We start from the raw sequence: 23,586 nt of genomic DNA, 5'->3' as shown, positions 1-23,586 counted from the left end.
TTTTATTTATTATAAATATTAATAATTTATATTTTGAGTTAGAATTACAAATTTATTTATTTTTTTAAATTTTAAATTAAGTGAATATTTATAATAATTTTATAATAAAATTAAAAAGGGAAATATTAAATAATTTATTTAAATAAAAAAAAAATTAAGAGAAAAATTATTAAATACTGGTGACATGTACAATTTAAAATGAAAGAGAGATAAATTGATACACATCCTATTTATTAGGTGACATTTACAATGTCACAGCGTTGCATTTCTTTATTTTTAGGAGTAGGAATTTTACTTTTTCTATATTAAATAAGACTATTTTAATTAAAAATTAATAATTAAAAAAATTATTAGAAATTTAAAAATTCTAAGTTATTTATTTATATATATAATTATTTTTTAATTATTTTTTTTAATTAAATAAGAAGTTGCATTGTATGACACTCTATAAGATGAAATTGAATTCGTGGCATTTTGATTTAATAAGCCAATTGTTACCATTGAACTACATTGGTGCAGTAATAATTGTTTAATTGATGTACAATGTAAAATGAAACTATTCATTTATTTAATATAAACTTTGTAGTTAATTAATGGGTAGATTGATGAGTTATATTATAAGTCTTTTATTTAATTATTTTTTTATATTTAATAAAAAAAGTATTAAAAATATTAATAAATGTGTAATTAATTATATAACTCTCATCTTTAAATATTAAGAAGAAAAGTAGGTTAAATATTAATTAGTCTCTCATTATTAACTAATCGTTTATTCTCTTTAAATATATGTATTTCATCTTGATTTCTTTTTAAACTTTTTGTATTTTATCGAGAAAAAAATAGCAAAATTATGGAGATAATAGTGTAGTGAATCTCTGAAGACCAAGAGGCTTGGCTCTTTGCATTGTGATGAGTATTTTTTTTTTTTGTATATTTTTATTTATATGTTTTTGTCTATAAAAAAATTGGACATGTAATTCATATTATACAACTTTAATATTAAAATTGAGAAACTTTGGAAACATGAGACATTTTAGTATATTTTAAAATTAAACTGCTAACTCTTTTCTTTATGAAGTAATATTAATATTGTAACATTTTATTTGTTTATTTTCATTGTTGGTGTTTATATACCAAAGCCAATAATCGACAATAAAACATTCTCGACATAATGTTAGAAGAAAATGAGACAAAAGTATTGATTTTAATTGCCTCTGATTGATCGATCATCTGACTTAAATAAAACATTTTTTACATCAATTCTTTTAGAGAAAAAAAAAAACTAAATGAAACAAGCTCCATATTTGGGTATACTTTTCTACCCCAAACAAGAGTATAATTCAGTTTGAAAAGATTATACTTAGACTTTCTGTTTAATTAATGTTAGTTTGAACTCAATATAATAATCAATTTCTGCCACAATTGTTAAACAATTTTTTTTTTCTAAAGATGGTACATGAACTCAATATAATAATCAATAGAAAGTCTCAATAGGATCATCTTACAACAAAAAAATTGGGACAAATCACAATTTTCAAATGAGACTATTCTTAGTGTCACCAAATGGGCACATATTATGCATCAATATAATGTAGCTTCATGCTTGATTGTACTAGTAAAAACTTGAATGAATGAAAAAAAACATATTCAAAACATGTATACTATCAAAGTAATGTCATCTATGACTAATATATCTGTAACTGTTCGATAATCATACTCCATCACTTCCGCTTCGACCTCCTCTGCCTCTTGATATTCTAATTCTGAATTCGATCCGAATCTAACAAATATCCCTGCCCCCGTCTACAAAAATACAATTCCACATATGAATAAATTAATTCCATACTTTAACTTTCAAGAATTCTAATGATGATTGGTACAAGAAAATTACCTCAACTGGAAATTCTTAATTATCTTCAATTTTGTTTCTAAAGAAAAGATTAAACTCTCTTATTCGGCACTCAGGACATATATTTTCATGCCAAGAAATATATAATTCGTTCAAAAACAACTCATTACATTTTACACATTGCATTTGTTTTTCAAAATAAACATAGTCAAAACACTCCGATGTTGACAATAGGCGCATTAACTCCACCAAATTAGGAGATAAGAATCCTTGGCAGCTTTCGATTTTCAGTGTTGTGTCGCAATTTTCATGAGGACATTTTGGCATAATCCCTTTTTCTAGCTTAACTCTTGCATGATTCTCCATACAAAATAAACAATATCGGTGCAAGCATTCGTCAATCTTGAAAAATTGATTATTCGGTTTGTCATCCAAACAGATTGAACAAGTCTCATCGGTCTGGATTGATTCAGGAGGGTTATTGATATGAGAATCATCCATGGCCTCTCGATCAAGAAATGAGAATCCTTGCAAGAAATCAGATGGAAGAAGAAAGAAAGAAAGAAATAATGATTCTTGTATTTTAGTATATGTATGTAGACAATTATGGATAATTCTAGCTAGTTATTTGTATTATAAATATTAAAAGCTTTATTTTTTAAATTCTTTTAATATTTCGGTATTTAGTTGCTACAATTTAGGGAAATTTGAAGTCATGTTTGGACAGAATATGTGAAAATAGTTAGAACTTGTTTGATTTTGGGTTCACTGTAATAAACTTGAATTATTTAAAAAATATTGAATTACGAGGAAATATTATTTTGGTAAAAAGTCTTAAAAAGTATTAAAATATATAATGATAATTTTTTTTTTAAAAATATATGTTATTTTTGAATTTTAATTAATCAATTAAGTGATGTAATTAATAAGAGAAATTATGTTAGTATATAGTTGGATTTTTCATAAAAACCAACCTAACAAACTCTTAGTTATTTAAAAATTATTCAAATAACTCAAACCAAACCAAACAACACCTTATGATTTAACCATCTCCACGTCAGTCTATTCTTTTGGGCAGTTTTCTAATTCTGTTTAATTCTTGAAAGTTTGTTTGATCTTTATTATTTGAGGGTTTTTCTTGGATATTTTTTTTTTAAATTATATATTTTATTTGATAAAAAAAAATGGATAATTGTTTGAGTTTTAATTGATTTAGTTATTAAGATGTCTTCATGTATTTAAAATTGAATTGTAATAAAAATCAAATAGGAATATTTTAGTTTAATAGTTAAAATGGTAATGACATAATATAATTTTTAATTTATTAAAAAAACAAGTTCTAACTTCTAAGTTTGAGTTGAGTTATGATCCACAAAAATTAAAAGATTATGAGTCTTTCACTCTTTTATTGTAATTTTATTTTATTTTTTAGTTTTTTATGGTAGAGTGGGATCCACCTTAATGTAAATTAGGGTATGAAATAAGGTATTTATCCAAAGTAACTGTATTATCGTTTTTAATTTATATAAATTATTAATTCTATAAGGTTTAAAAAATGAGTAAGGATAGGTAACGCAAATCTGGGCCGCGAACACCGAATATTCTTTCTTCTTTTATTAATTATTTTTTTTCTACTTTTACCGATTAATTTATCCTATTATCACCTATTATCACGATTCATTATTTCACTAATTTTTTTAATATTTATTATCCCTCATTTAACTGGTAAAATAACTCAACACTTTACAACTTGTATTTATTAATTAATTTCTTTTTTCACTAAACTCTAATCTCTAAATTCTAAACTCTAAACCCTAAATTTTAAATTCTAAATCATAAACTCTAAATCATAAATCTTAATTAATATCATTGTTTAGTTGAATTATGAATTTATCTCTTTTTAATTCCTTTATTTATCAAATATTTTTTTATTTATTTTTTATGTCCTTTTTTTCTTTTTCTCATTATTTTTTTTAATGACTTATTAATATTTTTTTTAGTTTTATTATTTATAAATGTTTATCTAATATTTCTATTCTCACGTTAATTATTTTCTCTCCACAATTGGTGACTAATTATTAATAAATTATTTTTTTCACTCATTTCTTTAATAAATTCATAATTCAACTAAACTAAACTTAATAGAGATATTAATTAGGGTTTAAGATTTAGAATTTAGGGTTTAGAGTTTAGGGTTTAAATTAATTAATTAGTGAGATAAATTAATTGATTAGTGAAAGAAAAAGAAAAAATAAATTAATTAATTCGTAAAAGAGGTAGAGAGATAAATTAATTAATATTCCGTATTTAAATAGAATATTCTATTTTCACGGACATTCGCGACTCCAGATTCGCGTTGCCTATCATTACTCTTAAAAAATATAACTTTTTTTTATGTATCTCTACATAGTTAATTCTAATTTACTTTAAATAAAAATAAGATATAATGCATAAATTAAAAAAAATAAATGTTATTTTAGCTTGATGAAAAATATTATAATTTTTTTTTTAAAACATTTCTTTTATAATTAAAGTATTTTATTCCAACACGGATCTAGATTAATATAATTTGAGACACTTATTACATAATTTTATAAATTTATTTACTTTTTCTTATTCAAATTTGGACCCATAGTTTAAAAAAAAAAATTGTTTCCAAATAGATACACATACCTCTTATTTATATGTGTTTGATAATTTGATTGTCATTATTATTATAAACTTCTAACTAAAGCTAATTTATCGATTATCCTTTGAATTCATAAGTTATTAGACTCTACCTCCAAAATATAAGTCTCCGCACCCACATATAATTAAATCCAATAAATATTAATATGCACGTAATATATATATATATGATTTGAAATTAGAATATAAATTTCTTCATAAGGCGGAGTTCAATTCGTCTGGATCTCAATTCGTCTGGATCTTATATCGCTTATTTTGAAAAAAATATTTGTTTGAAAAAAACCGTAGAACGTTCAATAAACGTTGTCGTCTGATTCGTTTGATCCATAATTATATTATTGTGACAATCGATAATGTTTTTTTTGGTAAACCGCTTGAGATGGTCGAGAGTTTATTGTTATTTTTGAGGACCTCCATAATCGTTAAAAGCTTGTTTTGTTTTGTTTATTTATTCTTTGTTAATTGGTGAACATTTTTGTGTCGTGCTTTTCTAATGGTTCTTTAAAAAAAATTGTAATGTTTTGTTGTTGGGCTTAAGCGACTTTAATTTATATATTTTGTATTGATCATTTAAAAAAAATTCCATTTTGAATTGGTATTTTTAATAAATAAAAAACGTAGAATTACGATTAGGGTGCTCAATATTTGGTCTCAACCGAATATCTGACCGAATTCGAATTACATATTCGGTTTTCGGTTTGATTTTCGAGTTTATGTTTCAACTCGAAAACCAAACCGAAAACCGAATTCATTTTTATTATTTATTTTTATTATATATTATATAACTTATTACATATTATATAATAAATTATTATGGGCCTCTTACTAGATCCCTACATTAAATCCATAATCCTTCGTTCATTTTCCCTTTCTCTAGCTGTTCACACCTCTCAACCGCCATATATTGTCGTCATCGACACTGTTTTATTTTTTTCGTTCAATTGTCGAATATATATTGGTGTTAGTCACTAAGCTAAGTTTGCGTGATTTATATTTTTTTATAATTTAAGTAGATAAGATCTCTTTAACAACTTATTTTGTTAATTTTTTTAAAAAAAATTATCTTATGGGTAAGTGATGTATATTTGGTCTAAACCGAATACCCGACATAATTCGAACCGAATTCGAATAAACCGAATTTAAATTTATTCAAATCGGTTAGGTTTTCGAATTTGCTTAAAAAATAAAAATTCGAAAAACCCGAACCGAAAACTCGAATAATCCAAAAACCGAATCGATGAACACCCCTAATTACGATCTTCAATTTTTTTATTATTTAAAAATATTATGATACACAAATTACAAAATCATAAATATACTTTAACTGACCCTATAATTTGAATTAATTTTAAGTAGTGGTACTTAAGGTCATACTCACAATGCAAAAATGTTAGCCTACACAAATGGATGAAACCCTAAAAATGTAATTACATTGAAACTACGTAGTTTCATGTTTTAAATAGTTATCAAAATGGAGTTCGAATATAAATGTTTGAACTATATTATTCAAACTCCATCTGGTGTTTCGAATTCATTCAAAGTTTCTATTATTTTTCAAAAATTTCATTAGAGGGTTGTAACTAAAATCTTATCGAGCTGTATTCACGATTTTATTTGTTTCTTGATAAAGAAAGAATATACTGAAGATAGTTGATATTGTAAAGATCATAAAGACCATAGTAAAAGTAGAAAAAATAAAACGAAACATATTCAATATTCATCTCAATCTGTATAGTAAAACACACTCTCATCCTCGTAAAACTCTTCATGGTACTCTTCCACTTCCACTTCCACTTCCACTTCCACTTCCACTTCCACTTCCACTTCCTCTGCCTCTTGATATTCTAATTCTGAATTCGATCCGAATCTAAACCAATATCCCTGCCCCATCTACAAAAATACAATTCCACATATGAACAAATTAATTCCATACTTTAATTTTCAAGAATTCTAACGATGATTGGTACAAGAAAATTACCTAAACTGGAAATTCTTAAATATCTTCAATTTCGTTTCTACAGAAAAGATCAAACTCTCTTTTTTGGTACTCAGAACATGTCATATTTTCATGCCAAGGAACATCACAATCGTTACAAAACAACTCATTACATTTCACACATCGCATTTGTTTTTCACAATAAACATTCTCAAAACACTCTAATATTGACATCACCTCTACGCAATCGGGGAAAGGGCAATAAACTCGATCAAGTTTTGGAATTGTATGTTCCTTTATCACTAGGCGCATTATTTCCACCATATTAGGAGACAAGAATACTCGGCAGCTTTCAATTTTCAGTTTTATGTCGCAATTTTCGTGAGGACATCTTGGTATAATCCCTTTTTCTAGCTTAACATTTGCATGGTTCTCCATACAAAATAAACAATATCTGTGCGAGCATTCGTCAATCTTGAAAAATTGATTATTCGGTTTGTCTTCCAAACAGATTGAACAAGTCTCATCGGTCTGGATTGATTCATGAGGAGGGTTATTGATATGAGAATCATCCATGGCCTCTCGATCAAGATATGAGAATCCTTGCAAGAAATCGGATGGAAGAAGAAAGAAAGAAAGAAATAATGATTCTTGTATATTAGTAAATGAATGTAGACAATTATGGATAATTCTAGCTAGTTATTTGTATTAGAAATATTATAAGCTGCATTTTTTAAATTCTTTTAATATTTCGGTATTTAGTTGCTACAATTTAGGGAAATTTGAAGTCATGTTTGAACAGAATATGTGAAAATAGTTAGAGCTTGTTTGATTTTGGGTTTACTGTAATAAATTTGAATTATTTAAAAAATATTGAGTTAAAAAATATTGAGTTACGAGGAAATATTTTTTTTTGATAAAAAGTCTTAAAAAGTATTAAAATATATAATGATAAAATAATTTTTTTAAAATATATGGCATTTTTTTTTTATTTTAATTAATCAGATGTAATTGATAAGAGAAATTATGTTAGTATATAGTTTGATTTTTCATAAAAACTAACCTAACAAACTCTTAGTTATTTGAAAATTATTCAAATAACTCCTACCAAACCAAACAAGACCTTATGATTTAACCATCTCCACGTCAGTCTATTCTTTTGGGCAGATTTCTAATTCTGTTTAATTCTTGTAAGTTTGTTTGATCTTTTATTATTTGACGGGTTTTCTTGAATTTTGTTTAAAGAAAATATATTTTATTTCATAAAAAAAAATGGTGAGTTATTTGAATTTTTAATTGATTTAGTTATTAAGATGTCTTCATGTATTTAAAATTTAATTGTATTAAAAATCAAATAAGAGTATTTTAGTTTAATAGTTAAAATGACATTAACATGATATAATTTTTAATTTATTAAAAAACGAGTTCTAACTTCTAAGTTTGAGTTGTTGCGAACTTTTTTATTGGTTTTTTTTCACTCTTTTAATGTAATTTTATTTTATTACTATTATATTTTTTTTCTTTTTAGTTTTTTTTTTGATAGGGTGGGCTCGGCCCTAATGTAAATTCGCATATGAAACAAGAGATTTATCTAAAGTATTGAACTGTAATATCGGTTTCTAATTTATATTAATTATTAATTCTATAAGGTTAAAACAAAATATCATTCTTTTTATGTATCTCTAAAGAGTTAATTCTAATTTACTTTAAATAAAAATAAGATATAATGTATAAATTAAAAAATTAAATGTTATTTTAGCTTGATGAAAAATAGTATAATTTGATCTACAACAACAAAAAATCTCTAATCACGAACGACACGATCGGCACGAACGGAATGATCGGCACGATCAACAAGATATCAAGTTCGCGGTTCGCTTGTTGTGTTCGCGTTTGCTAGTCGTTTTGGGTCTCTTTCGGCACAAACGACACGAACGACATGGTAACTCTAATAGCTAGGTCGTTCATTTATCTGCAAATCTTGGATGGAAAGTTAGAGTTTCTGGTTTACACTATTCTGTAATAGCTAGGGTTTCTGGTGTACCATGTTCTATAATTGCTCTATTTTATTGTTGTTTTCTGTTATTCATTAAAATGGGAAGAAAGAAAAACAATAACAATAAAAAATTCAAAGAATTTGTGATAGAAGGTGTAAGGGAGACAACTGAAAATGAAATTGATAAAATTGATAAAGAATTATCCATGAAAAATAGGAATGCAACAAAAGTCAGGAACCAATTGATGATAAATATCTGAAAAAAATGTAGCAGGATAATAGGGGAAGAAATAAGGAATTTGGAAAGTTGATTACAATGAAAGAACAAATCACTTTGGACTGAAAAATCAAATCACAAATCTCCTAATGCACGCAAAGAAATGAGAGATTGTACTCAACAAAGATAAAATGCAGCAAACAATCGTCCAATTGAATGTACACTATCTTAAGGACTGCAATTTATTAAAGAAGGAAGAGTATGAAAAGATAGTAAATTGGTCAGTTGAAACAATGAGGGAGCTGATGAAGTCCCCTAAATCTAAGACTTATACTATCAGGAGCAATTCCAACTGGAGAGTAACGAAGTCTGGAAAAATAATGCAGGAAATAAAGTAGAGGATCATGTTTATAAAGGAAAAATATACTTGGGCGATGTTAAAACAAAAGTGGAGGTACTCACTTCTCCTTTTGAATTTAAACTGCCAACTGAAGTGGAGGAAAAATGTGTTAAAGAATGAAAAAATGTAGTGGTTGAAAACAACATAGGGAGGAATAAAATATCATTCTCAGTCACCAAGGAAACCTTAATGAAACAATGGGAGCAGAATGGACTAAATAAGGTTTCTTCAAATATACATGATCTCTATTTTCTGTAATTCATAAAGCAATCAAGCTTGAATGATATTCTAAAACATGGACATACTTATATTTGGTGAGATGGTGAGATGGTCTGAAGAATTGAACCTGCTAAGCAAACCAAAAGAAACAACCCAAATATGGTTTAATCTTTGAAATTTCCCATCACACATGTACAATGTAGAAGCTCTAAGTCACTTTACAAGTTTATTGGGGAAACCATTATACATGGAACCAATTACAGAAGGAGGAGAACAACTTACATTTGCTAGAATAAACATTGAAGTGCATCCTCGAATTACGCTGCTAAAAAACATGACAGTAGTTGACATGAAATGAAAGTCTACATTAATGGAAATCTCATATGAATGGAGGCTAGACAAGTGTGTTTTCTGTAATACTTTTGAACATGTTAACACTAAATGTGCAAAAACAATTGAGGGAGAACATAAAATCCTAAAAGCCTAAGATGAAGAAAAAACAGAAAAATGAAACGTAAAAATCAAGGATCAAAGAACATATTGGAGAAGTTAAAGAAAAATTAGTAAGGAAAAAATATAGAGGAAGAAATCAAGGAAAAATCAGAGAAGAAAAAAAGTAATGATGTAGAGAAAGAAAGTAAGATAGAATCAGTTAATGAAGAAATTAATAAAATTGATGAAATAGAGATTCTGAAGAAGATAAACCTAAAGGGGATTCTGAAGTAGAAAGTAATGATTTTAATTGCCTCCGATTGTGAGATTGATCACCTAACTCAAATAAAACATTTTTTAAATCAATTCTTTTAGAGAAAAAAAAACTAAAACTTAGATTTTCTGTTAAAATTAATGTTAGTTTGAAGTTACAAGAACTAAAAGGCAAAGTCAATAGATTTCACATAATCAACATTTCTCTCTATAAATGGTCTTATAGACTAATAAACACATGCAAGGAATGGGAAAAACAGAGACAAAAAAAGGAATTATTTCTGCCACAATTGTTAAACAATTTTTTTTTTTCTAAAGATGGTACATGAACTCAATATACTAATCAGATAGAAAGTCTCAATAGGATCATCTTACAACAAAAAAATTGGGATAAATCACAATTTTCAAATGAGACTATTCTTAGTGTCACCAAATGGGCACATATTATGCATCAATATAATGTAGCTTCATTCTTGATTGTACTAGTAAAAACTTGAATGAATGAAGAAAAACATATTCAAAACATACTATCAAAGTATTGTCATCTATGACTAATATATATTGTAACTGCATTTCGAAAATCATCTCAATCTGTATCGTCGGAGTACTCCATTTCATTTTCAGAAAACTCTTCATTATACTCTATCGCTTCCACTTCGAACTCCTCTGCCTCTTGATATTCTAATTCTGAATTTGATCCGAATCTAAACCAATATCCCTGTCCCATCTACAAAAATACAATTCCACATGAACAAATTAATTCCATACTTTAATTTTTAAGAATTCTAATGATGATTGGTACAAGAAAATTACCTAAAGTGAAAATTCTTAACTATCTTCAATTTCGTTTCCTCTGACAATATCAAATTCTATTTTTTGGTACTCAAAACATGTCATATTTTCATGCCAAGGAACCCAACAATCGTTACAAAACAAGTTATTACATTTTACGCATCGCATTTGTTTTTCAAAATAAACATTCTCCAAACACTCCGATATTGACATCACCTCTACGCAATCGGGGAAAGGGCAATAAACTCGATCAAGTTTTGGAATTGTATGTTTCTTTATCAATAGGCGCATTAACTCCACCAAATTAGGAGATAAGAATACTTGGCAGCTTTCGATTTTCAGTTTTGTGTCGCAATTTTCATGAGGACATTTTGGTATAATCCCTTTTCGTAACTTAGTTCTTGCATGTTGCTCCATACAAAAAACACAATATCGGTGCGAGCATTCGTCAATCTTGAAAAATTGATTATTCGGCTTGTCTTCCAAACAGATTGAACAAGTCTCATCGGTCTGGATTGATTCAGGAGGGTTATTGATATGAGAATCATCCATGGCCTCTCGATCAAGAAATGAGAATCCTTGCAAGAAATCAGATGGAAGAAGAAAGAAAGAAATAATGATTCTTGTATTTTAGTATATGTATGTAGACAATTATGGATAATTCTAGCTAGTTATTTGTATTATAAATATTAAAAGCTTTATTTTTTAAATTCTTTTATATTTCGGTATTTAGGGAAATTTAAACGATGAAAATAGTTAGAGCTGGTTTGCTTTTGGGTTTACTGTAATAAACTTGAATTATTTAAAAAATATTGAGTTATTAGGGATATATTTTTTTGGTAAAAAGTCTTAATGAGTATTAATATGTAATTATAATTTTTTATTTTATTTTTAAATTTTAATTAATCAAATAAGTGATTAATTGATAAGAGAAATTATGTTAGTATATAATGGTTTTTTCATAAAACCAACTCAATTTAAATATTCAAATAAAACCAAATAATTTGGTTTAAAGATTCGTAGGATGTTACATTATCATCGATCCATAATTCTATTATTATGAGAATCGATTATGTTTCAGGTAAACCGTTTGAGATAATCGAGAAATTTATTGATATATTTAGGATCTCCATACTAGTTAAAGTTTTGTTCTGTTTTGTTTATTTCTTCTTTATTTAATGGTGAACATTTTTGTGTCGTGCTAATTTTTTATTGGCTATTTCAAAAATAATTGTAATGTTTTTATTATTGGGCTTAAGTAACTCTCATTTATATAATTTTGTAATAATTATTTTTAAAAATAATTATTTTGAATTGGTATTTTGATAAAAAAAAACAGTAGAACTACAATCTTGTAAAATTTTTATTTTATTATTTAAATATTATTACACAAATTACAAAATCATTAATATACTTTAACTGACCCTAGAATTTGAATTATTTTTAAGTGCTAAACTAACGCCTTAAGATCATACTCAGAATGCAAAAATGTTAGCCTACACTAATGGATGAAACCCTAATAAAAATGTAATTACATTGAAACTATGTAGTTTCATGTTTTAAATAGTGTTATCAAATAGAGTTTGAATATAAATGTTTAAACTATTATTCAAACCCCATTTAGTGTTTCAAATTCATTTGAGGGGTTTTAACTAAAATCTTATCGAGTTGGATTCACAATTTTATTTACTTATTGATAAAGAAATAATATACGGAAGATAACTGATATTGTAAAGATCATAAAGACCATAGTAAAGGTAGAAAAAAATGAAACATATTCAATATTCATCTCAATCTGTATTGTAAAACACACTTTCATCTTCGTAAAACTCTTCACGGTGCTCTTCCGCTTCCATTTGATCTGAAATCGAATCTGATTCCTCCGATAAGTTTGAATCCGAATCAGAATCTGTATCCGAATCTGAATCCGTATCCAAATCTGAATCCAAATCCATCAAAATCTCTTCCAATATCCTAGCCACTTTCAATTTAACTTCAACATCCCTCTCCAATCTATGAGAAACAATTCCATACATCAACAAATAAATTTCATAAATATAAAAGAAGATACGATGATTGCTACAAGAAAATTACCTATGAATGGCATTTTGAAGATTATTAAGTTTCGCTTTCTTCTTAGGAGGACCAAGATTTCTTTTATCGCACTCGGAACAAATCATATCTTTATGCCAAGGAACTTCCCAATTGATATAAAAAAGATTGTTACATTTTACACATCGCCTTTTTTCTTTAGTGTCATCGTTCTTTGATTCCTCCGTCAATAGGCGCATGTACTCCATCAATTTAGTCGACAAAAACACTTGGCAGCTTTCGATTTTCAGTTTGTTGTCGCAATTTTCGCGAGGGCATTTCGGGATAATCCCTTGAAATAGCTTAGATTTTGCATGTTTCTCCATGCAAGAAAAACAGTAAGTGTGGAAGCAACCATCAATCTTGAAAATCTGATTGTTTGGTTTCTCTTCCAAACAGATCAAACAAGTCTCCTTCTTCATTGGAGGTTTATTGATATGAGAATCATCCATGGCTGATCGAGCAAGAAACCAGATTGAAGAAGAAAAAATAAAGTTTCTTGTAAACAATATTTATGGATGCTTCTATTTCTTTAACTGATGAATCTTGGAATTAGTTATATCAGTTTAAAAAAATAAATGTGTCATTTGTTTTTTTATGTTTTTTTTATAAATAGTAACAGTTAAAGGTCACTTGTTATAATATTGACAGTTTTAATATTAATTGAATATTTATATGTACCATCTAGTTAAAACAGTTATATAATTAATAAAGGTTTTGTTTATTCATATTTAGTAAATAATAATAAAAAATTAAGTAGAATATAATGATATGATTTTTAAAACAAATTTCATGATTAATTGAGCTGAATAAGAATTTAATCATAATTATTATATCTTGTTTGGGCATGTTTATATCATGCATATTTCAATTTATTTGCACAACTCTTACCCACAAATCTCAAATTACTTAACCCAAACTTTTTATAATAAAAAAGTGACATTTTAAAAAAAATCTTTGTTTCTGTTAGAAAAATAATATTATATGATGAGTATGAATTCATAAAAAAAATTATATTCCTAATGAATTAATTAGATTATTTTCACTTTCAAAAACCAAAATAAATTATTTTATCTTTTCTTTATTTGATAAGAGATGGTGATTTCATGTTACATATACAACTATATTTGATATAATTAAATCTTATTATTTTTTAAATTTTCATCCATAAAATCCATTAGAGTTGCTCAAATAGTAGTCTGTTTAAACAAAGAGTACAATAATTTCTTTTAAGTCAATAGTTTATTAGAAAAAAAAACAGTGATAGAAATACACTTTTTAAATCCATTCAATTTAGCCATTCTAATCAACATCTTAAAGAAGACATTATGAATGAGTGCTACGACAAATTCTTTCAAATCAGATAGTTCATACAAAAAAACTCGAAGATAGAAACCTATTTTTTTTTACAAATTCAACATTTCCAACGTCTAAACCATCCAAAATGGGGGAAGAGTGAAACAAATTCATCATTTGTTTTATTTACATTTGATTTAGGATCCTTTGTTTGTAAGTAATTAACAATCATCTCAATCCATTTCCATCCACTTCCTCTTCACCATCATCATCTGACAAGTCATACTCAATGATTAACTTCTCTATATCTTTATATTCATTTTCAGCATCTTTAACCTCGTGATCATTTTCATCATTATCAGCTTCCATTAATTCACGAGTGCAACTATAACAAACAATTGCATGAACAAATTAAACATCATTTTATGACATAGAAATGTTTCTCTCTTTTTCTCTAAATAAAAGGAAGATTTACTCACCTACAAATGACATGGAGTTTAGGTTCCTTTAGAAAAGGATCATGATTTCTTCGAGTTCTAATATCGCCCTTAGGAACATAGCAGTTAATGCAGAAAGCTTTATGACAATGAACGCATCGCATGATTCTTTCTTCTTCATTCTCTACCCAAACCTCCGATGTAGACGTCAACAACAAGCACTTTGAATACGGGCAATAAACTCGTTTGTCTACAGGAACTATAGCTTCCTTCAACAGACGTTGGGTCAGGATCACACTTAACTTTTCAGGAAAGAATACATCACATTCTTCGAGATTCAATTCAGATTCACAATTTTCATGTGGGCATATTGGGATAATCCCATCTAGTAGTTTCTTTTTCACATGTCTCCTGATACATGAAAAGCAGTAGTAGTGTGGGCAGCCATCAATCTTGAAAATCTTACACTTCTGGAAATCGAACAAACAGATCTCACAATGTTTACTTTTCTCAGAATCATCCTTTCCCTTTAGACCCATGAATCTTGAAACCTGTTTGATTAATAAACAGAGAAAATTCTCTAAATTTAAAGATATTTTGTATCTAAGGCATTTCATCAAACACCTGGTGTGCATACTTAAATATTGCCGACTAAATGTACATTTCATACATAAATCTCTTCATATTCATTCAATGATTCAAATTTATATGAAGGCTAAGAAACTTGATGTTACCTAGCAAGAATCTGATGCGGCCACTCTAAATCAACCGCTGGTTGCTAAGGAAAAAGCTCTTGCAAGACGATGAGTTACGCGACGAGGAGAAGAAGGAAATCGCAACTGTAGACGATTTGCGATTAGTTTGATTTTGCCATTGTTGGGTATTCAAGATTGAAAGATCGAGCTTTGATGAAGAACAGGGTTTATCGATTTGGGGTTTGATTAAAGATACAATGGGAAAAAAAACTTATAGTTAAAAAGAATGTATATTATTATTAGTTAGATAAAGAATTATAATATACATTTCTTAATTAAAAATATATATTTTTAATTAATCATTTTAGGAAGAAACCAAATATTGTATATATTTTTTGTGATTCTTTAAAATAATAGTATTAAAAATTATTAAAAAAGACAATTTAATGTAGATGCATTAAATTAAAAATTGATACCATAATCCAATGGAGTGTTCTTAATCAATTATGCAAATATGAAATAAGTTAAAAGGAGTGTAAGAAATGTATAGTTTATACTAAAATGTATCTTAAAGAAAAAAAAATTGTTTAAATTTATGTAACATCATAATTATATACCATATAAATTAGGTTAATTTATATATATATAATGTTTTTTTATCAAACAAACTGATTATTCCCTGGGCAGGTGAATTGAATGTCGTCCTTCTAGTTAGTTGTAACTATCAATTCAATTTTCTCTTTCATCGACCTTTTATAAGATCTTAAACCATAAAAATAAAAAAATAAATAAATAAAAAATAAAAAAAAATTATTACCGTTTTATTCATATATTTAAATTAAATATAATCAAATATTATTTAATTTAAATCATAGGACTAAATTCATTAATAAAAATATTACTAAATTCATTAATAAAAATATTAAAATATCATACATTTCTGTAAAATTTATGTTTTATAATTATATATTAATACTTTCTGTTTTTTACTTAAAAAAAGATTTATTTTCTTAAAATTAATTCAAACTAATATTTTTTAAATAATTCAAAGTATTTAAGTAAACCTATACTGAACAAGCTAAATTAATTTATATAACTTATACATTATATAACTTTTATTTTTTATACATATAACAGCACATCCAAAATATATATAGTTTGATTAACATTATATGTTTTTTTATTTGTATTTAGTATACGTTATTCATAGTTCGATATAACTTATTTGATTTTCATACGTGACGCATGATTTTGTCACATTAATTTAATGTATTAATGAAAAATCTCCCCTTTTCAAAAAATTAAAAGTAAGATCTCAAGTTAAAAAATAAATAAATAATTAGGTCACAATAAAAAGAAATAGGCGGTTAGAGTTGAAACTAGAAAGTAACTCATGCAATATACATGTTCAATCCTCACTATTCTCCTTCTTTACAATTATTTATATATATAACCTATTTCATTTTCCACATCATGCATGCATTGCGCCTTACCTACCCAATCTCTAAAGCAAAATTTTCCCACATGAACACAAGTTGAGATATAAAGAGAAATGATCAAAACATGAACAAACTGAATATCCTTTCTGCCCTAGATCTAAACATGTGGTGGGTGATATAAAGATGTTCTTACCAACCTCGATCATGAGTAGATAGATATGTAAGTACTTGCTAGCATCTATATGTTTGATTGTGTTTATTCTATATATATATATGTAACATCTAGTTGGATAGTGTTTTATAGAATTGTTCGAATCGGGGAAGATGGAAGTTGCAATGCAAAATCTTGTCGAAAGTATAAGGCCGATGGTGGATGTGGATGGTTGGGATTATTGTGTGATTTGGAAATTGGGTGAAGATCAAAGGTTTGTTTTTATTTTTGATAGATATATGTGTGATCTTCGCGTGACAATGATTTAATGAAAAAGAGTTTTAACGTTTTCAAAAAGTTTTTTTTTTCAACTTTCTAATTCTTGGTCTATTGTTCTTATTTGTGTTTTCATAGGTTTCTTGAATGGATGGGTTGTTGTTGTGGTGGGTCAAGAAGTTGCATACAAAATGTGGGAGAGGAACTTGTGTTCCCTCTTGCTCCCCTTCCACCTACATCTTGTAGGGATGCTATGCTTCTACATTTGAGGACCAATTCTTGTGATCTTCTTTCACAATTACCGACTTCCAAGCCTCTAGATTCCGGGTTTCATTTTCTTTAAAACTTTTCATTTTTCGTTTTTAAAGAGAAACGAAACTCTGGTTTATTATCTACAATACCCGCAAAGATCAAAATTTCCAAAAGTTATATTATGTGTCACATAATTTTAAACAAAAGAACATGTAACATCAAAATGTTTAAAGTATGTTTTAGTAAAGTTAAAATTGGAATTAGAGTGTAATTTCAATTCTTATGTTTATCGAATCCTATAAAATTAAGTATTGGAATTGAAATTTGAATTATAATATTAATGAAATTTAAAATAATATGATTTTGTAAATCTTAATTTCACTATTTTAGTTCAGAATTATAATTTCAATATTTATTTATTTTTTAAATAAAATATAATTTTATCATTTATAATAAGGTTAATATATTCATTAGATTTTTTTAACTTATTAAGTTAAAATGTCGAATCAATATATTTTTCTTTTCTTAGTGGGAATCGAATTGAAGAAAAAAAAGTTTAACACTTAAACTACCCAGCAAATAGGTCTAAAAATAGGAATTGGATTGAAATTAAATCTTTATTTGAAATTAAAACTCTAATGAATTTTATTTAAAAAAAAAATATCAAAAACATTATAAAAGAATATCTTGTGTTTTTTATGGGTTGAGTGTCTTACTTTCCTTCCTCTTCACATTAATGCTATAATTGATTATTCAATAAATTAATTGAGGAAATGTTGGTGGATTAAAGATTAGGTTATTTAAAAATTCTCAAAAAACCCACATCAATGTCTTCCTCATTTAATTTAAATAATTGGTTTTTGTAATCAAATATTATTTTAAAATTAAAATTAACACAGATCAAACAAACCCTCTCTCACATTATATGAATTTTTAATTTGCAGGGTATATACTCAAACCTTAATGTCAAACCAGCCAGCTTGGTTGAACATGAACTTCTCTAATAATGATGGTTCTAATGTAAATCTCTTCAAAATTCTCCTCAAAACTTTATTATTGTTTTAACATAAATGTAACTATTATATTACCTTAAATTTTGTTTGTAGGAAGTAGTCCAAGGAACAAGGGTCCTAGTTCCGGTTCCAATTGGAATTATCGAGCTATTCACTACAAAAAATGTACACATTCTTTTCACGATATTTCAATTGTTCTAACACGGTTATAATGTTAATAAATTCCTCAATCGATCTCTAAATTGATTCCAGGTGCAAGAGAATCAACAAGTTGTCGATTTTGTAGTAACACAATTTCAAACATCACTTGAACAACACATGATGATGAACTCTAACAATGCGAATTTGAATGACTTTAATGCGACAATAGAAAATCTAAGCCTGCCACATGACATAACTGCCGAACGAATCAAACTAACGGATTCTCCAGCCAATTATTTCCAACAATTTAATTACTCCATAGAGGGTGGAAATACAAACGGAGGATTCATTGAAGGTTCGAGTGATTCATTCCTTAATCCAGTTAAGTCGGCCTTGGAAGGGCAAGGCGAAATGGATGGACTTCAAAGAACGAGGACAAATAATATAGGAGGGGACAAGGATTATCTTAATAGACAAGGGACGGGGAGATCGGAGTCAAACTCAGATTGTAGCGATCAAAACGAGGAGGAAGACGATACGCGGCCGATGAAAAGAGGTGGAAAGGGGCAGGCGAAAAACCTCGTCGCTGAGAGGAAGAGAAGGAAGAAATTAAACGAGAGACTTTACGCACTCCGAGCTCTCGTGCCTAGAATATCCAAGGTTGGTTCATCCATTTTTATTTGTTTCAATTTTGAAAACTAGTATTTTGTTAACCATCTCTCATAATTACATAGAATTTTTTTACCAAAATAAAAAGTGATAGTGTTACTTATTTTTGTTAGCATTCATTAGAAAACTTTGTTATTGAACTTCATTTAATAAAAAATTATAATTTTTATATTATGCTACAAAAGAAATTTATACCAAGTACTTTTCTTTTTTTACAAATAAAAAAATGTGAATAAGCAAACGGGTAAATTTGAATTGTATTATTCATACTCAACCCAAATAATTTTATTCAATATTATGGATTGAGTATGGAATGGTTTAATTATAGTTTAGATAATACAAACTAAATTTTGTTGCTATAAAAATAAATTTATCACTTCTAATATGTTGTTATTCCCTATTCCTATATGTAACTCTTTTTACTATCATTTGTTATGGTTCTAGTTGGACAGAGCTTCCATCCTAGGAGATGCAATTGAGTTCGTAAAAGAGTTAAAAGACCAAGTGGAGGATCTTCAACACGAGCTAGAAGAGGGTCATTCAGACGACGACACCAACAAGTCCACGGTTATCATGAACAACAACAATGTTCCCAATTTTAAACTTAGAGGAGTCCAAACCGGAGAAACAAGTCTAGGAGTGGAATCCTCAGATACTAACAACAATGAGAAGCTCCGTCAAATGGAGGTACTTATCAATTATAAAACGTTTCTTGGCGACTTTATATTTTCTTTATAACTTATGGGTGTGAATATATTAGCCACAAGTCGAAGTTGTTCAATTATATGGAAACGAGTTCTACATCAAGATATTTTGCGAACACAAAACGGGAGGATTTGTGAGGTTGATGGAGGCTCTTGATTCCCTTGGACTTGAAGTAACAAACGTGAATATTACCAGCTTCAGATCGTTAGTCTCCAATGTCTTCAAAGTCGAGGTATTTCTTTTTACCTTTTCAACTACTCTAGGTGTGAAGACTCGTACTTATTAAGTTACGAGTCTAAATTCAATTAAAGTATTTTATAAATAAAGATTGAATGCTTGTTCCAAAATCTAATAGAGTTTTTTAATGGTTTATTTGAAATTAACAATGGTCCACATTTCAAATCAAATAAATGGTATTTTGGTTTATTGGTTTATTTAATGATAGAGTATGATATTTTTAAAAATAGTTTATATATATTAAAAATGATAGTAATAGATTAAACATAACGAACAAATATAAGATAAGATATTATTTGAGATTATAATTAAAATAATCCAATTGGACAAGCCTCAAACTCTTTAATCTTTATATAAAAATGATAATTTTTCCGATTTGATTCAACAGAGGAGGGACAACGAAACGATTCATGTCGATCACGTAAGAGAGTCCCTACTCGAAATAACGAGAAATCCATGTGGGGCAGGATGGCAAGAGATGATGATGACGAAAACGCATGAGAATGGAGGGGATGAGTCAAATTGTTATATTCATCGTCACGAGCACAATAATAATAATACTAATCAATCCCAATACCATGGTAATTCTAGGATTCAACATTGCCACCCATTCAACAATCTTCAAAATAACTAATGGACTGAAAATGAAACAGAGAGACAAAGGAGAAATTGTATTTGTGTTTGTTTTGTTATGTTTGTGATCAACTTAAACTAAACTTTTGAATGTTTGTTAAAACTTTGTTGAATATTAATAATGGAAACTAAGGATCCATTAAAGTGTCCATCTAATATAGGTTAATGAAATGTTAGGATTGACCAAATTTATTATATAGTATATTAATATAATTTGTCTATTTATTTTTTAAATTTGAATTTATCATTTGAATTAATCTATTACGATTCTTAAAGTCACTGAACCTCGTTTCAATTTCAAACGTTCTCAATAGAAAACACTAATCATATAACCATTTTCAACAAAATTTAATATCGCATTTAAGGGTGAAGCTAAGATTTGAAATCTATCCGTGTTAAAAAAAACTTTATTTAAAATATATTTGGACTAAGATTAATGAAATAACTGACATAATTACTGTTTGTCCGTTTTTAGTCGTATAATACATAATTAAAAGAATATTTTATTCTTACCCGATTGAAATTTCCAAAATGAATTTTCAAATAAAATTTTAAGTTTAGGTCAAGAAGATAAAGTAGAAAAAATACTTCATCAAGTGAATATTTAAGTAAGAAATGAATCTTTGATTTTTCTTATAAAATTGCAGTACTGTTGTTTGACTAATATTATTTTTATCCAATTAAAGTCAAAGTTTGTTGCAAGAATATATATATATATAATAATATAAATAATTCTCAAAAGAAAACATGTTGCCCGGCAAGATAAGACAGTCAGGACTTGTAATGTTTTTTTTTTATAAAAGATAAATAAGTTACAATGATATTTATTATAAAATATTGATTTAAAATATATAAAATGAAATAGAAAGAAAAACAATTTTTCGCTTAAGGTGTAACTTAATATTTATTATAAAATATTAATTTAAAATATCAAACAAAACTTGGTTGAATATTAGTGGAAATTAAGGATCCGTTAAAGTGTCATCTAATAGGTTAATGGAATGTTAGTTATAATATAATAATATATCTGTAACAAATATGATTGACTAGATTTATTGTTGTTTATTTATAAATAATACAAAAATTGAGTCTGATTTGAAAAATTCAATTTCATGATTAGATTTTTAATAGCTGAATCCTAATCATATTTTTACTTATTTTCCAACAAGTTAAATTTCTTGAATTGATAAAATAAACAAGAACTATTTGATTGAATTCTTGAAGAGAAAGATTGAAATAATATTATTGATTGAATAATCTTTACAATAGTTTATCTATTTATAATAGTAATAGAGAAATAACTAAATTGAGAAAATATAGGATTTGGTTATTATATTTAGCCTAATTAATAGGAGATAAAATATAGGATTTGGTTATTATATTTAGCCTAATTAATAGGAGATAAATAAATAATTTCTCTTATTTATTTAATACTTTATCATCCCCCTTCAAGCGAAAAGGTGAGGCACAAACCGTGAGCTTGCTACGTAAAAGAGCAAATCGATGAGAAGAAAGACCTTTGGTGAAGATATCAGCCACTTGATCTTCAGTAGGAATATATTGGATGAGTAGTTGTTTACGAGCAACTTTTTCCCGAACAAAGTGAAAATCGATTTCAATATGTTTTGTGCGAGCATGAAATACCGGGTTTGCTGATAAGAATGCGGCACCAATATTATCACACCATAGAACCGGAGAAGAAGAAAGTGAAACTCGAAGTTCACTAAGTAGAGATTGAATCCAACAAAGATCAGCAGTTGTATATGCAAGAGCACGGTATTCAGATTCAGTACTAGAGCGAGCAACTACTTGTTGTTTCTTAGAATTCCAAGAAACGAGGTTGTCACCTAAAAAAATACAAAATCCAGTTGTTGAACGACGATCATCGGGACATCCTGCCCAGTCAGCATCAGAGTAGGCAGCAAGAGTGAATTGTGAATTTGGACGAAGAAAGATCCCATGACGAGGAGTATGACGAAGATATCGAAGAATACGTTTAACCGCTCCCCAATGAGAAGATGTGGGAGTTTGCATGAATTGACAAGCTCGATTGACAGCAAAGGCTAACTCAGGACGAGTTAGTGTAAGATATTGTAGAGCCCCTACTATACTACGATAGAGAAACGGATCAGATAAAGGATCACCATCATGTTTAGAAAGGGATGAGCCAGCAGAGACGGGAGTGTGTAATGGCTTTGCTTGAATCATATCAGCCCGAGTGAGAATATCGTCAATATACTTGGATTGAGAAAGAAATAAGCCATCTTTGGTACGAGTGGCTTCCATTCCAAGAAAGTAATGTAATTGACCTAAATCTTTAACAGGGAATAATTTATTTAATTGAAATATAATTTTTGTTAGAAACGATTTAGAGTTGCCTGTGAGAATAATATCGTCCACATATACTAAAAAGTATGCTGTTATTTGAGGTGCATGATACGTGAAGAGAGCCGTGTCAGATTTTGATTCTATGAAATCAAAAGATAGTAGAGCAGTCCGGAGAGTAGCATACTAGGCACGAGGAGACTGTTTAAGACCGTATATTGCTTTATGAAGTTTGCATATATGATTAGGAAAATCTGGATGGACAAAACCGGGTGGTTGTGCCATGTAAACTTCTTCTTGTAGAGACTCATGAAGAAATGCATTGCTAATATCAAGTTGATGAATGAACCATTGATAAGATATTGCCAAAGAAAGAATAACACGAATAGTAGTGGGTTTTGCCACAGGACTGAATGTCTCTTCA

At 27.7% G+C, this 23,586-nt stretch overlaps 4 protein-coding genes across 4 annotated transcripts; 1 reads left to right on the top strand and 3 right to left on the bottom strand.

Annotated features, from left to right (window-relative positions):
* Positions 1-6,259: 6,259 nt before the first annotated feature.
* Positions 6,260-7,049, bottom strand: LOC124943746 (E3 ubiquitin-protein ligase RSL1-like). The gene is made up of 2 exons (XM_047484220.1): positions 6,711-7,049; positions 6,260-6,427 (listed from the first exon to the last, which is right to left on the bottom strand). The coding sequence occupies exons 1-2, from the start codon at positions 7,047-7,049 to the stop codon at positions 6,260-6,262; spliced, it is 507 nt and encodes a 168-aa protein (XP_047340176.1).
* A 3,547-nt stretch (positions 7,050-10,596) lies between these two features.
* On the bottom strand, positions 10,597-11,354 carry LOC124943745 (E3 ubiquitin-protein ligase RSL1-like). The gene is made up of 2 exons (XM_047484219.1): positions 10,989-11,354; positions 10,597-10,737 (listed from the first exon to the last, which is right to left on the bottom strand). Exons 1-2 carry the CDS (start codon positions 11,352-11,354, stop codon positions 10,597-10,599), a joined length of 507 nt encoding a protein of 168 aa, XP_047340175.1.
* Positions 11,355-14,251: 2,897 nt separating this feature from the next.
* Positions 14,252-15,586, bottom strand: LOC124944124 (E3 ubiquitin-protein ligase RSL1-like). Its single transcript, XM_047484597.1, has 3 exons — positions 15,361-15,586; positions 14,669-15,177; positions 14,252-14,574 (listed from the first exon to the last, which is right to left on the bottom strand). The coding sequence occupies exons 2-3, from the start codon at positions 15,163-15,165 to the stop codon at positions 14,418-14,420; spliced, it is 654 nt and encodes a 217-aa protein (XP_047340553.1). The 5' UTR covers positions 15,166-15,177; positions 15,361-15,586; the 3' UTR covers positions 14,252-14,417.
* Positions 15,587-17,084: 1,498 nt separating this feature from the next.
* Positions 17,085-20,838, top strand: LOC124943743 (transcription factor ABORTED MICROSPORES). The gene is made up of 8 exons (XM_047484218.1): positions 17,085-17,185; positions 17,326-17,514; positions 18,384-18,451; positions 18,553-18,617; positions 18,705-19,253; positions 19,707-19,949; positions 20,023-20,199; positions 20,593-20,838. Exons 1-8 carry the CDS (start codon positions 17,085-17,087, stop codon positions 20,836-20,838), a joined length of 1,638 nt encoding a protein of 545 aa, XP_047340174.1.
* The last annotated feature ends 2,748 nt before the right edge of the window (positions 20,839-23,586 follow it).

This window comes from Impatiens glandulifera, chromosome 6, assembly GCF_907164915.1.
Source record: "Impatiens glandulifera chromosome 6, dImpGla2.1, whole genome shotgun sequence".
In the NCBI taxonomy this organism is placed as follows: Eukaryota; Viridiplantae; Streptophyta; class Magnoliopsida; order Ericales; family Balsaminaceae; genus Impatiens; species Impatiens glandulifera.
This window is presented reverse-complemented; position numbering and strand designations above follow the sequence as displayed.

Coding starts and splice junctions, on each gene's coding strand:
- LOC124944124 (XM_047484597.1), bottom strand. CDS start 15,165: ATGGGTCTAAAGGGAAAGGATGATTCTGAGAAAAGTAAACATTGTGAG. Junction 14,575..14,668: donor AAACTCCATGTCATTTGTAG/GTGAGTAAATCT, acceptor TGTTTGTTATAG/TTGCACTCGTGAATTAATGG.
- LOC124943746 (XM_047484220.1), bottom strand. CDS start 7,049: ATGGATGATTCTCATATCAATAACCCTCCTCATGAATCAATCCAGACC. Junction 6,428..6,710: donor CTTTCCCCGATTGCGTAGAG/GTGATGTCAATA, acceptor GTATTTTTGTAG/ATGGGGCAGGGATATTGGTT.
- LOC124943745 (XM_047484219.1), bottom strand. CDS start 11,354: ATGGATGATTCTCATATCAATAACCCTCCTGAATCAATCCAGACCGAT. Junction 10,738..10,988: donor TATCGGAGTGTTTGGAGAAT/GTTTATTTTGAA, acceptor GTATTTTTGTAG/ATGGGACAGGGATATTGGTT.
- LOC124943743 (XM_047484218.1), top strand. CDS start 17,085: ATGGAAGTTGCAATGCAAAATCTTGTCGAAAGTATAAGGCCGATGGTG. Junction 17,515..18,383: donor TCCAAGCCTCTAGATTCCGG/GTTTCATTTTCT, acceptor TTTAATTTGCAG/GGTATATACTCAAACCTTAA. Junction 19,950..20,022: donor AGAAGCTCCGTCAAATGGAG/GTACTTATCAAT, acceptor TGAATATATTAG/CCACAAGTCGAAGTTGTTCA.